Source organism: Heptranchias perlo, chromosome 3, assembly GCF_035084215.1.
Source record: "Heptranchias perlo isolate sHepPer1 chromosome 3, sHepPer1.hap1, whole genome shotgun sequence".
NCBI classification, from domain to species: Eukaryota; Metazoa; Chordata; class Chondrichthyes; order Hexanchiformes; family Hexanchidae; genus Heptranchias; species Heptranchias perlo.
The window spans coordinates 55150934-55163441 of NC_090327.1; the positions used below are offsets into that span (position 1 = coordinate 55150934).

Sequence of the window (12508 nt, forward strand, 5' to 3'; positions counted from 1 at the left end):
AGAGTAAAGAACTGCCAGATCCAGCACGGCTTGTGGGCCGGGAACAGCAGGAATGCTGCCCCCCCCACCCCCGGCCCCTGAAGTTAACCTGTCGCGATCTGCTGACTCTCCTCCCCTCTTCCCAGCCACTGCGATCGACCAACCACCTCCCCCGCGATCCGATCTCTCCCCTCCATGATCCAATCCTAACCCCCCCCCCCCACGATCTCTCCTCTCCATTATTTTTCTCTCACCCCCACCCCCCTCCGGTCCCTAGCCAATTCTTTCTACAGTAGGCATTCCCAGACGACAGCGACCAGCCTCTCAATCTGGCTGGCTGCCCGACGGTAAACGGAGTAAAAAAATTCTAATGAGGTCCTGCCATTAAATTCGGCTGTACCTCTGTCTTCCAGGTAGGCACCCCGCTCCCTCCCCGCAAATATCAGGGCCATTATATTTAATAATTGAATCCATTAACTATCAAGTCAGACTTAACTACAGAATAGTGGGTATTTCCTAGTTTATGCTTTAATTATGTCAATTTCATTTCTGATCGTTCTCAGCATAGTACAAATGAAAACTTGACATGACACCAGAAAACATCAGCTACAGTTAGTCATTCAGCATTATTTGATTGTTTGAAATTCATTTAATAAAACTAAATCTTCAACAAGACTATTTACAAACTTTTTAAAAAGAAAACAGAAGTAATCTTAAGAGTCCAGATGGTACAGCATATTAATTTACCTATTATGCAATGGAATGTTAAGAAAGCAAGTTACACTAGACATACAGGACAGGATGTCTGCTGGCTCTTTCAGTCAATTAATTATACAAGATACCTGAAGTAGGAGGTGGAGAGAAAGATGATTACAGGGATGTAAAAAGTGGCATTAAATCTTGAAAAATATACCTTTCTTTGACAAAACTTGGACAACCTTCATTTTTCCATGCAATCCAGTTTTCTTCACTGTGTAGTATATGCTGAAATCAAAAATGAGTGCAAAAGCTCTTATAAGTTAGATCAGATCAATTTGCTTTCAGTCTCTACACAAATGTAAATCAAAAATGATTTAAAAGTGGCTTTGCGGCACCCCCAAAGGTTTAGTGGGTAAATTCATTATTGAATATAATAATGAGCCAAACAGACGAGGAACACCATCACCTCCAAGTCACACACCATCCTGACTTGGACATATATTGCTGATCCTTCACGGTCACTGGGTCAAAATCCAGCTCCCTAGTAGGAGCTCCCTACTTAACAGCATTGTAGAAGCACCTTCACCACACGTACTACAGTGGTTTAAGGAAGACACACCGCCACCTTCTCAAGGGCAACTAGGGGTGGCCAATAATTGCAGCCCACATCCCAAGAATTAATTTTTAAAAGAGGTCCCACATTCAGTTTGTATGCAGTCAGCTGATCTCTGCTAGCAGGAGCATGGCACTACAAATGGCCTCAATACTCCTGGACAAAGGTAGGGAGTCAAGGAGGGGAAGAAGAGAGGAAAAAATTAGCCAGAGTAGCCATTCCTAATCACTATCTAGAGATCTATCAGGAAAGCATATACTTACTAAAAGAAATGGTAGCTTTGTTGTGGTCATTTATTTACATCTGGTATTGGCAGATTTAATTTGGAAATTCAAAACAAAAATAATTAGACGTACCTCTACCATGCTAGCAAATTTTTCTCCATCAGGTGGCGTCTCTTTAAATAACTACATAAGTGAATGAGGAACAAAATTGTTAAAAGGACATTTTTACTTCAATAACTCTGTGCTTATGTTTAAAATTGTTTAATATAACTAATCTTTTCAGGATTAAGGTAGCATTTCCATTAAAATACACAACCAAGACTTGAAATTGATAGCTTTTTCAAGAACATGTTACAAACTAACTTCTTTAAAAGTGAAATTTAGTGCTCCAATTTCATTAATCATATACAATAATTTGCCAAGAAATTATCAAAAATAATAACTGTTGCAGCCTAGATTTTAACATTTACTGAATGTAATGCAATTAGTTTGAATTAGCTACAGAAACTGAAAATAGTGCAAGTCACGTTGGTGAAGATTTTACTGTAGGTAATATCCAGAGATCAGATTCTTGGACTTTGAAATTTGCATTACAAATTTAGAACGGAAAGGGATAGCTTCAAATGATTTACAAAAACATTTCATTTAGAACAATGGTCTATCATGTAAAATAAACAAAAAGCAAATTCCAGCCATTGGGATGCTGAATTAGAAGTGGACTCTTATTACTAGTAAAAACACCATTCAGCTAGCAATTTCCAATTATATTTATGCACAAGCACCCTAAATGCATATGCATGATTACAGAGTTAAAGGTGACCAATAGTGCAATCTCCAGATGACACATTGGCTCCAGAGACCTGCAATACTTTACAGATTTCAGCATGAGCAAACCCTTCTGGAACTTTTCCTCGACTCCCCAACAATCTCCTATGCACAAATCCATCCTGTGTACCATGCTCACCTCCATGATCAAAGACAGGACAGAAAACTTGAACAAGACGGTTATATTTTTAGGTGTTCTCACCCCTTCTTACCCTAGGTCATTTTGGGCTCTCAGTTTGGATCATTCTCATGGGTGAGTCCCGGCACCCCAAACCTTCAAGCGCATTTATCCTTGACTTGAGATCTAGGTAAGCTTCGGTAAATTCAGTTACAGTGAAGTTCAGAACCCTGTATCAAGCTTAATTTGATTAGTGTTGCAAGTGCCTGGGAAACAAAGAGCAAGCAATACCTGCTCCTAGCTACTGGACATACCCTACATCTCCATAAGATCTCACTCCAGTCATGGAAAATGATGTGTGCATCTCATCAGACCTTATCTTTTAATTTTAAAAATATCAATGAATTTATTTTACAAAAAATGAAGCAGCACACAATAACAGTCATATAGTATAGTTAGATATTTACATACAGACATCCTCCCACCTAACTTGAGTGGACAAAGTAATAAAAAGATCACAACTTTAAGAGCCAAGTTAATCCTTCGTAAATAACTTTGATATAATATTGTTTCTTTCCTAGAATTACTTACTACTGTGGAAGCCTAAACTGCATCTTGGAAATTCAAACTGATTTCTCTCTTCTTCAGGAGTTGCAAACTGATTGAAAATCTTAGAGGAGGAACCAAACAGCTCCTAGCTTGAACAGAAGTTTTTTTTCTATAACCCAGAAAAGAGCTACTGGGACTTTCTGAATTTGAATTATCCAAACACTCAGATTTAGAAGGAATTGTCAGTCATAAACTTAAAAAAATCACAGCACTCTCTCCAGCCCATAACTGAAAAAAACTTGCAACACTAATCAAATAAAGTTTGGTACAGGGCTCTAAACTTTACTGTATTTGGATTTAAAGTAACAGTCACTAAATCAAAAACCACACAAAAACACCTCATTTTTGTCAGTGACCTAGGACACGCACTAAGGGAGGAGGAGAGGCGAGTGGCATGGAGCAGATCTTCAAAACCATTACTAGCAACAAAAGGCGAACTCAAGGTCATTCACATGTTCCACACAAGCTCCACAAATTTCATCCCTCCGTATCAGACAACTACTGAAGGGACTACAGTCAGAAGGCAACTACTGACATGTATTCTGGTAATGCTCCACACCCAGCCATTTTGGACAGCAGTGTGGCAGATCACTAGAAATATGACCAATCTTGCAATCCCAGAGGGCCCAGCTCAGTGTTTGCTGGGCCTGTCCACTAGAGAGTGAAGGCTTCCCACAATAAGCAGGCTAGCAGAGATCGCACTTCGAGCTGCAGAAAGGTGAAGTGCAGCCCTCCCCAAGCACATGTGGGACATATTACGATCAGAGCAAGTGATGTTCAGCCACTGCCTGGAAGTGGAGAAATATAAGCAGTCTGCAGTCAATTCTTAGATGCTTATTCAACACAAAATTCCCCTCCTGTCCTAGGACATCAACTAACCCACTGACCAAAGGACTTTTGACCCCCAACTGACACGACCACTTGTGTGTAGGCTTCCGCCTTCATCGGTTCTAACGAATCCCCAGAACCCAAGACCAAACAAGCTGCTTCAACCCCTCGAACTGTACTGCTCCCAGCAGAATCATACCAAGAAACCTGGATGTATCAACACACTCCTCCCCGTAAGCACCATGTAATCAAAATATGCAATGGCTTTGTAAAACATATGTGAAAGTACTTCTTTTAATATGCAATTATAAATTGAAGAAAAAAAACTACAAAATATCACAGGACAGGTGAGTAACACGCAAGAATCTGAAAAGGAGATTTTTCAAAATGCATTTATTGCTGGAATAATCTCTTGTACTAGGACTATTTTTTGCTCAGCAGGATGACAATTTCTCAGTGGTTTGGTTGGAGATTCTAAAACAAGGATCACCTTGCTTAAAAGTTTCAAATCAAAACACTGAGAAACCAACAAGTTTCTATTTATCTCATATTAAGTGCACACACTCTCTAGCTTTCCTAAGCCCAGAATATATAGGTGTAGAGCAGGAAGACTGATAACCTGGCAGAATTTGATAGAATGCAAAATGTGAAACAAGGTCTTGGTACAAATCAATGTTTTTCAAAATGTGGAATTGGAAGACAAACTTAACTTTACTGAAAATAATTTAAGGCCAAAGAATTATATACAGTGGAACCTCAATTATCCACGATTAATGGACGGGAACCCCCAGTGGATAATGATTTACAGTTTAATGCTGGCAAGAGACCAGGCCCAAATACCCGATTCAAAGTAGCAGTCTAGCAGTTAAAAACCCAGAGAACGGCACCACCCAACCTGAATCCCTGGTCAGACCTTAGGTGCACCTGGAAGTTTCAGTGAATTACATGTAAGACCCAACCCAAACTTGCATCTCAGCAGCTTAAAGATGCGAGTTTACCCAAAACTCCGACTGCCACCTGCCTGGTTTGAGAAAATTGGGGCTGAACTGTAGTACTGATCAGATTTTTCCCACTTGCAGAAGCGGCATAAATGCAAATGTTGACAAACAGGATCAAATAAGAGTGATACATCAAGGTTGCAATAAGGGTGAGTTACATGGCGCATGGGAATCTCTTGCAATTCCCCTATTAGATTGCACAATTTAAACATTTAATGTGGGGACTAATGAAAAAAGACTGCATTTAGTTCTATTTTTTAAAAAATACACAATTTGTGGGAAAATTAAAGACGTTACAGTACAACTTAGCAATTCATTCTTTTCTACCAACCTGATAAACTGCTTTGGTGGTATCTTCAATCCAGAGAGACTGTTCATCAGTCAACACACAATAGGAGCTATGAAGCAGAATTACACCAGATCACACTTTATTTATTGCAGTTTTTAATAACTGCAGATAGCATTAAATATTTGAAAACTGCTCATTATTTGTGGTCTCCGTGCTCAAGATGAACACCACCATCCTATACAACAAACTTGAGCATTTTCCCCACCACCAATTGACTAATTTAATTTCCCATTGCATAATTCACTCTAAATCACGAACTTCGACGTTCACTTCCAATCTTGAAATACATCTCTGTTCTTATAAAGTTCCTAAAATATTAACCAAAGCCTCAGCTATTTCTTCCTGTATAGCCTTGAAGACTATCTACTACAGGTACCTCAAACAATTATTGCTTTGCATTGCTTCATAATGGATGTAACTATATTTAATACTTAACTTCCGACACCTTCCCAGCACATACAATAATGATCAGAGTTGAAAAGGAACATCCCCAGTTGGAGGGATGTGGCACAAAATACAGGTTTTAGTGCACATTAGAGTAGATCTAAGTGGACTGGGCCCCATGAACAGCAATAGGGAGATGTAACAGAGACCAGGCATTACCAGATAGGGAAGGAAGAGTAAACTGAAGGCAGAATTAACTCAAGCCTCTTTCACACACCTCCTGGAGATAAAGTGAATAGAAAGCAAAACTGGTAGAGGGACAGAAATAGATTGTTATCCACTTCTTTTAGCAGAGGATCATGCATGAAAAACACTTTAAAAAGAGGAAGTCATATTCAATGAGTAGCTGAACCACACAGACCAGCAAGCTCACAGTTGTGATTCTTGGTCAAGACAGAGTTAGCTGACTTCAGCTGAGGCATGCCCCCTACATTAGTATGAGGTAAGATGGCCAGAACTCCCATTCCTAATCACTGTCCAGCAATCGTGGTTGAAGTGGGTGTAGGTGTATGTCAGCTGAGGATAGGCTCAGACTCAACTGCGATGCCCCCTGCAGTGAAATAGCCTACCAATATTCACTACAAGAGGTCACATTGAATAACCGCCATTTAGGCAAATTACCAGATAGCAACCAGTGCCCTTGGATCCAATACTCCAGCAAGGATAACACACTTTCTAGAGGAGAGAGAAAAAAGAAAACTTGCAAAGACTAACTGAGGGGGAAAACACATTGAAGAAAATTGAGGGGTCGACAGGGGATCATAAAGCCCTTATTTTTATTTAAATAAAGCAGCTTCCTCAAGGAAAAAGCTGATTAATGATATCAAGAAATGTGCTTATAGATGAAGTACCCATTTCTGTACCTCAACAAATTCTTCAGAAATAGAGAATTTCAAATTAAATACTTGAAACCCAAGTTCCACCAACTTTTCCTGCTTACTGCCTTCTCGCCCTCCCTTGCCTCCCATCCCATGAGTTATGTCTTTTGTATGTTGATTTTCCTACTGTTCTATACACTTGATCAATGCTTGATCTGATTGACTTAGAAGCCTTTTGAAATCTACCACTAAACTTAATACAGTAATGGTGCATCCTTAGCTGCAGATCTTGAGACTGTGTAACCTCAACTGAACCATACTCATTATTTTCAGACAGCGTTACCTTTTAAATTTGACCTGGCCCTTCAGGTACTGAAACAATATCAAATACTGTAAAAGGATATGCCGTCTAAAGTTGCTGTCATTCAGTTGTAGGTCCATCAGCTAGTAATAAAGAAAAAATAAAGTCAGGGGTTACAAGCTAAATGTTATGAACTCAAGTACTTATGTGCACTGTGACAATCTTTCATGCCATTACAGTAGCCTCACAAAGTGATTTTGGAAAACGTGGGACTGTAGGCATCAATTAGCATTACTGCATAATTGTTCCACTGCCATGGATGTGAACAAGAATAAAAAAGAGCATTTTAATCTGCAGTGCAAAACAATGGTACAGTAATGTGGAACTGAAAATACATTTTTTTTAAAATCCAATTTTTTTAAAGCATTCTGATATAAAAATAAATTGAAACTGTCAGAATTTGCCAGAACATGCAGGGATATATTACTACATGCTCGTACATGGGCTGCAAAAACAATCTACTCCCAACTAACCTATATTAATCATTCATCATTGATAATAATAGGCAGATTTCTATGTTTTACCTCATACAGTTCTTAAACATCTAGAGTTAAAACAGAAGCTGTATTTCCTTACCAAAATACAAAATGAAGATCAGAGTTGAATCAAAAACAGGATCAGGCCAGGTTGATTATCATTAAATTAGTCAAGGTAAGGGTGTTTTATTCTAGATGCTAATTTAATTGTACTTGGCCAAAGTATTAACAGGTACTTTTGAGCAATTGCTCAACATCATTTTATTTAATCTTACACCATTGTCCTTTAATCAGAGACGATCGCCAAGTCTGAAATCAGGCTTTTACACTGATTATATATTGAGGGGATCTTAGACTTTGGTGCTAGCTGCAGAATTGAAGTCTATGAACTGAGGTTTGTATTGTTTACATACAGTAGTGCATTGTGCAAGTTCACGAAAGCTCTGTCACTTATCCAATGGTGTAACAAATCTATTCTTAACAAAAGAGCATTTTAAGCCTACATGGATTGATTCTAATTTTGTTTTTAAATAACGTGCTGATTCTGTACCTTGGTGTACCAGTTTGCTTCTGTGCTTTAATTAACCTGTAAATAAATCTGACCAAGTTGTTTTAGCCTCTGAAAGTCTGTCACTGCTCATTTTCCAACTTTGAAAGACAGGAGAACATGGCAGACATCCTATGAAATCTCTAGTGTATTATATATTGTAATTGATAAGCGTATTAATCCTGGACATGCTATTCTATACACAATGTGTATAAAGTTTTGCATCATTAGGTAATTCAGTCTGCTTATGGAAACCACCAAGAGAAAAGGGTTGGAGATAAAAGCCGTCACTTGTGAATATATCTGCATATCCAAATGAATAGTAAATGCAATAACCAAAAGACACTTTCTGAAGAATTGCAAAAAAGTTACCTTTTCACTGGTCAAAAATTTAGCAAAGTACACATGTTCCTCCCCTGGAGGTTTTAATTCTTCCTGCTTCTTCTTTGAAGCTTGCATATCATCCAGTTTGTAGCTTCTGAAAACATCCAACACTTCATCTGAATGCTGTAAAATAAATTCACACAAGTGGGTTAAATCAAAGACCTTCAGAATGCACGGGACCATGCAAATTTTTACACAAACATGGAAAGAGGCTCTTTATTCCATTATGTAGACTCATCGTAGGCTGTATGCTGAAAGTAATTAAATGGAGAGAATCTAATAAAGGGCAAAATGTACAGGACACATTTAAAATCATCAGTTTCGAATGTTCTGTAAGTCACTGCATGCTTTAATACCACCAACTATTTTCGATTTGCACCAACTTCTGTGTGCCCTGGTCAAGAATTCTAAATCTGAAAATCATAATTCAGTATCCTTTGAGCTTCTCAACATTTAAACTTGACTGTCCAACAACTGAGGTATTCTCAGCCTGGCTACTACAGGTAGAAGATGTAGAATGGAAACGTCTCATCTGAGGTGATCGGGTGGCTAATTCACAGCAGCAATACTGATGGACGTTCATGGATTAGATCAGTTGCTATCATTGAGCTCAGCTGCTTTTCTGTTGGGGTCTTTGCACCACCGGCTCCCAAACAGCACGTCTCATGCAGCCAGCAGCAGTCCCAAGGTAAACCTGCCAGATTTTAGCAGTTTTTCCTAGACACCAGCCTTAGAGAATTGTAGCTGGCAACTGTGCCAGACTCAGGTGTAGGAACAGGTGGGGCAAATATGTGTGACACCAATATAAAAGCAACTTATGTGCAATTACAGGACTTCTGGGGACTGCCACAATCTAACACTGTCACTTGGTGAATATGGATTCTTTTTTAAAACACAAGCACAACTAAAGAGTTTTTTGGAGATACAGTTGCATCATGTTAATAAATAGATTTTACCTTCAAAAATGTCTTCCAAGAAATCTTCTCATAACATTGCAATGGATTTCTGAAAAAGTCTTGGAGTGACCAAAACTTCCGGTATAGGTTGTAATCAATGGGAACAGAGCTATTTTTAAAAAAATATAAATATTGACAGTAAGTGAAGGTTATAGTAGTAAACTATTATACCAGGGTTTTGTAAGTGACAAGAGTGGTATAATATTTAGGATATGCAAGCCCCTGCAACAGTGAACAAAAACTTGATCATTTGATTCAACTGTGGCAGCCAGCAGTCAATTTGAAATGGCCTTATAAACAATAAGAAATAAAGATACCTATAAATAGCTTGTGAAACAATATACATAAAGGCTGAGTTAATTGTTGCACATTTAGTCATTTCCATGATCCCAAAAGTAACAGTTTATTTGCTTTATCATATCCTTAGAATTCAGCAGATGTGCATTATAAGAAATTTTTCTGACCTAAAGACACATTGACAATAATATTCTGCCTACACTTTTACAAATCCATTATAGAGGAAGTTGATTAATACAACAAACCATTTGAAAAAAAATTGTTTAGGGACCACATACATTCCAGTGTTTGTTTGTTTACTAGGAATGATTGAATAAAGGGAACACTTTGCTTTCTATGGGGCATTCTTATTATTAAAATGTTTACATTCAGCAGCAACTTCCATACAAATTAATTTTAAAAACACGTGCACTAAGTACGGCAGTTCTGAGATTAATAAAAAGTTAGTGTTCTCTACCAAGTCGTAGGAGGCTCCTCATCACCCGTCTCCCCTTCTTCAACTTCCATTCCATCTTCTCTATCTTCTGTGTGCTGTAAATTCTCAAAATACATCAACATTATTAAAAATCACATAAATACATAACAGTATTCTGAGTGGTATACAGCTCAAAAGGGGTTTCACACCCCAGCTAACACTCACCTTCAGCCCCAGTGTACTATCCTGTTCATTAGTGTTAAACACAGTGACATTTTCTAGGTTAAACTGGCTTTGCAAATTGAGCCCTGAAATAAAACACAGAAATCACAGGCTTACAACAATAAACTAGATCAGTGATGCTGAACCTGACACACTTGTGGCAGTTCTAAAATCATTTTTTTTCCCATAACATGTTGATTGTGTGGAGACGAACCAGGGAAAGCACCTGGGAAAAATAGGCTTTTTAGGAGCAGAGAGAATCATACCAACTGCATCTAGTTTTCATTCTCAGATCAAAAGGACTTACCTATATTGAGGGACCATTTAGGTTGCTGGAGGATTTGTCATATCAGTAGCACCCAGAGCATGTAATAAACAAAGAACATCCAGGTGCAAGAAGCAACTTTTGTTATAAACAGAGAGGTACAAAGCAGTTAGTTTAAAAAGGTAGAAACATGCTTGTGTGCAAAAAGACTAAGGAGCTGAGAGGGACCTGTAAGAGTGAAAACTCAAAGGAGTTAATACAAAAGTAAATGGAATGGAATGGTTAAAAGAAAAACACAGTAAAATAAAAGGAGGGAAGCTATATTAAGCACAGCTGAATAAAAGAAACCAACCAACAGTTTAAAAAGCCTATTATTGAACGTTGGGGGGGGGGGGGGGGAGTGGAGAAGCGGACAGCAGGAAATAAGAATCCAAAGACAAAAAGGAAAGGAAGGCCAGAAATGCAAAAAAAAAGTCTGGTCTTTTTTAAAAAAAAATCTAAATGCTGAAAACAAAGAGGAGTTGTGATAACTACAGAGGGAAATTGAACCAACAGCCTATGTGTACTTGCACAGAACGAGAGAGAGATCAAACTAACATGTAAAATCATAAGACTTTGACTCAGTCATCTTTAAGACTGAAGCAACAAAGTTATTTAGAGCAGAGAGAGAGCATGCTCAAATGCCTGAAGTGGTAAGATATGCAGTCTGGAACATGTTAACACCCAAGACCAGTTATACTCCTTATTCCTCCATAATTTGTAAAGATTATAATACAATGTGAGATGCACCCTCTACTGATGAACAAAGATGAGTGCAAAACAGGAAGAAGAATGGATTTTGCCATGATAATATTTGTAATGTGCACACGCACTTTTTAAATAGAACCAAAGTATATAGATGCAAACTGTTCGTTACCAATATTAAAATAAAGTTTAAATTCCTGCTAAAAAATGCTACTTGTTCTTAACACAAACTAATTAGATAAACATTAAGAATGATGGCTGTAGAAATTAAAATTGTTGAATTACTATTTTTCTCTGTTGCATTTAAAGTTTTAGCTTGGATCAGTTGGTGGCACTCTCTCAACTCTAAATCAGAAGGCCGTGGGCTCACCCTCGACACCAAGAACTGAACATATAAATTAGGATGGCACTTCAGTACAAACCGAAGGAGTGCTACATTGCCATTTTTCGGATGAGACATTAAAACCATAGCCTGCCTGTCTGCCTGTTCTGGTGGATGCAAAAGATTCCACTGCACTTGGCCCTGGCCAACACTGCTTCGTCACCACCAAAAATATAGACTTCCTTTTTGCTGGTTATAGAACCTAGTTGTGCACAAACTGACTACCACGTTTGCCTACATAACAAGTGATTATACTTCAAAAGTAATTCATTGTTTAAGTGCATGGGATGCCCTGGGGATATCATAAGGCACTCTATAAATTCATGTCTCATTAATAGAATTTAGTGAACCTCCCATCCTGCTGCTCACCTTACACCTGACGATGTTATGTTTTATAAGGACAGGAACATTATACAATGGAAAACATAATGCTTTATTCTGCTGCTAAAGTGCAGGTGTATCACCCCCTTTAAGGATACAAGGTTTAATTGCTTTATATTCTTGAAATGAATGCTCAGGCTGCAGATGAGAACACTAGCTGTTTGTGGCAATGTCTATTGAGAAGCTGTAGACATTCTCGCTCTATTATGCATTAGATGATGACAACCACTTGCAATTAAAAAGCACATTTATTGTAATAAAAGGTCCAACGTGCTTCATAAGCGGAAGCAAAGGAAATGGATGCCAAGCCAGGGGAGGGATTAGAAGGAGTGCCGAAAAGCTCAATCGAAAGGAGTTTTAAGAAAGCTTCTAAAGGTCGAGAGGGAGATACAGCAGCAAATTGGTTTATAGATGGCGTTCCAGAGTAAAACATAGCAGGCTGAAGGATCTGCCACCAAAGGTGAGGCAGAAAGTGGGGTGGGGGCAGGAGATGCACACAAAGCCACAATCGGAAGGAACAGAAGGGATATACGGTTGGAGGAGATTGCAGAGATGGAGTGGATTGAGGCTGAGG

The 12508-nt window shown here is 38.5% G+C and overlaps 1 protein-coding gene across 3 annotated transcripts in view; it reads right to left on the reverse strand.

Moving 5' to 3' along the window:
* Positions 1 to 12508, reverse strand: part of thoc1 (THO complex 1) — a 44368-nt gene that overhangs the window by 15510 nt on the left and 16350 nt on the right. For 2 of the 3 annotated variants that reach the window (XM_067979747.1, XM_067979749.1), the window contains exons 8-15: positions 10166 to 10248; positions 9983 to 10065; positions 9229 to 9337; positions 8261 to 8395; positions 6848 to 6948; positions 5225 to 5291; positions 1648 to 1698; positions 893 to 963 (exon numbers count right to left, since the gene is read on the reverse strand). In XM_067979747.1, coding sequence (XP_067835848.1) covers positions 893 to 963; positions 1648 to 1698; positions 5225 to 5291; positions 6848 to 6948; positions 8261 to 8395; positions 9229 to 9337; positions 9983 to 10065; positions 10166 to 10248 — 700 coding nt within the window. The remainder of the gene's footprint in view (positions 1 to 892; positions 964 to 1647; positions 1699 to 5224; positions 5292 to 6847; positions 6949 to 8260; positions 8396 to 9228; positions 9338 to 9982; positions 10066 to 10165; positions 10249 to 12508) is intronic. The other variant, XM_067979748.1, reaches the window with a different exon arrangement.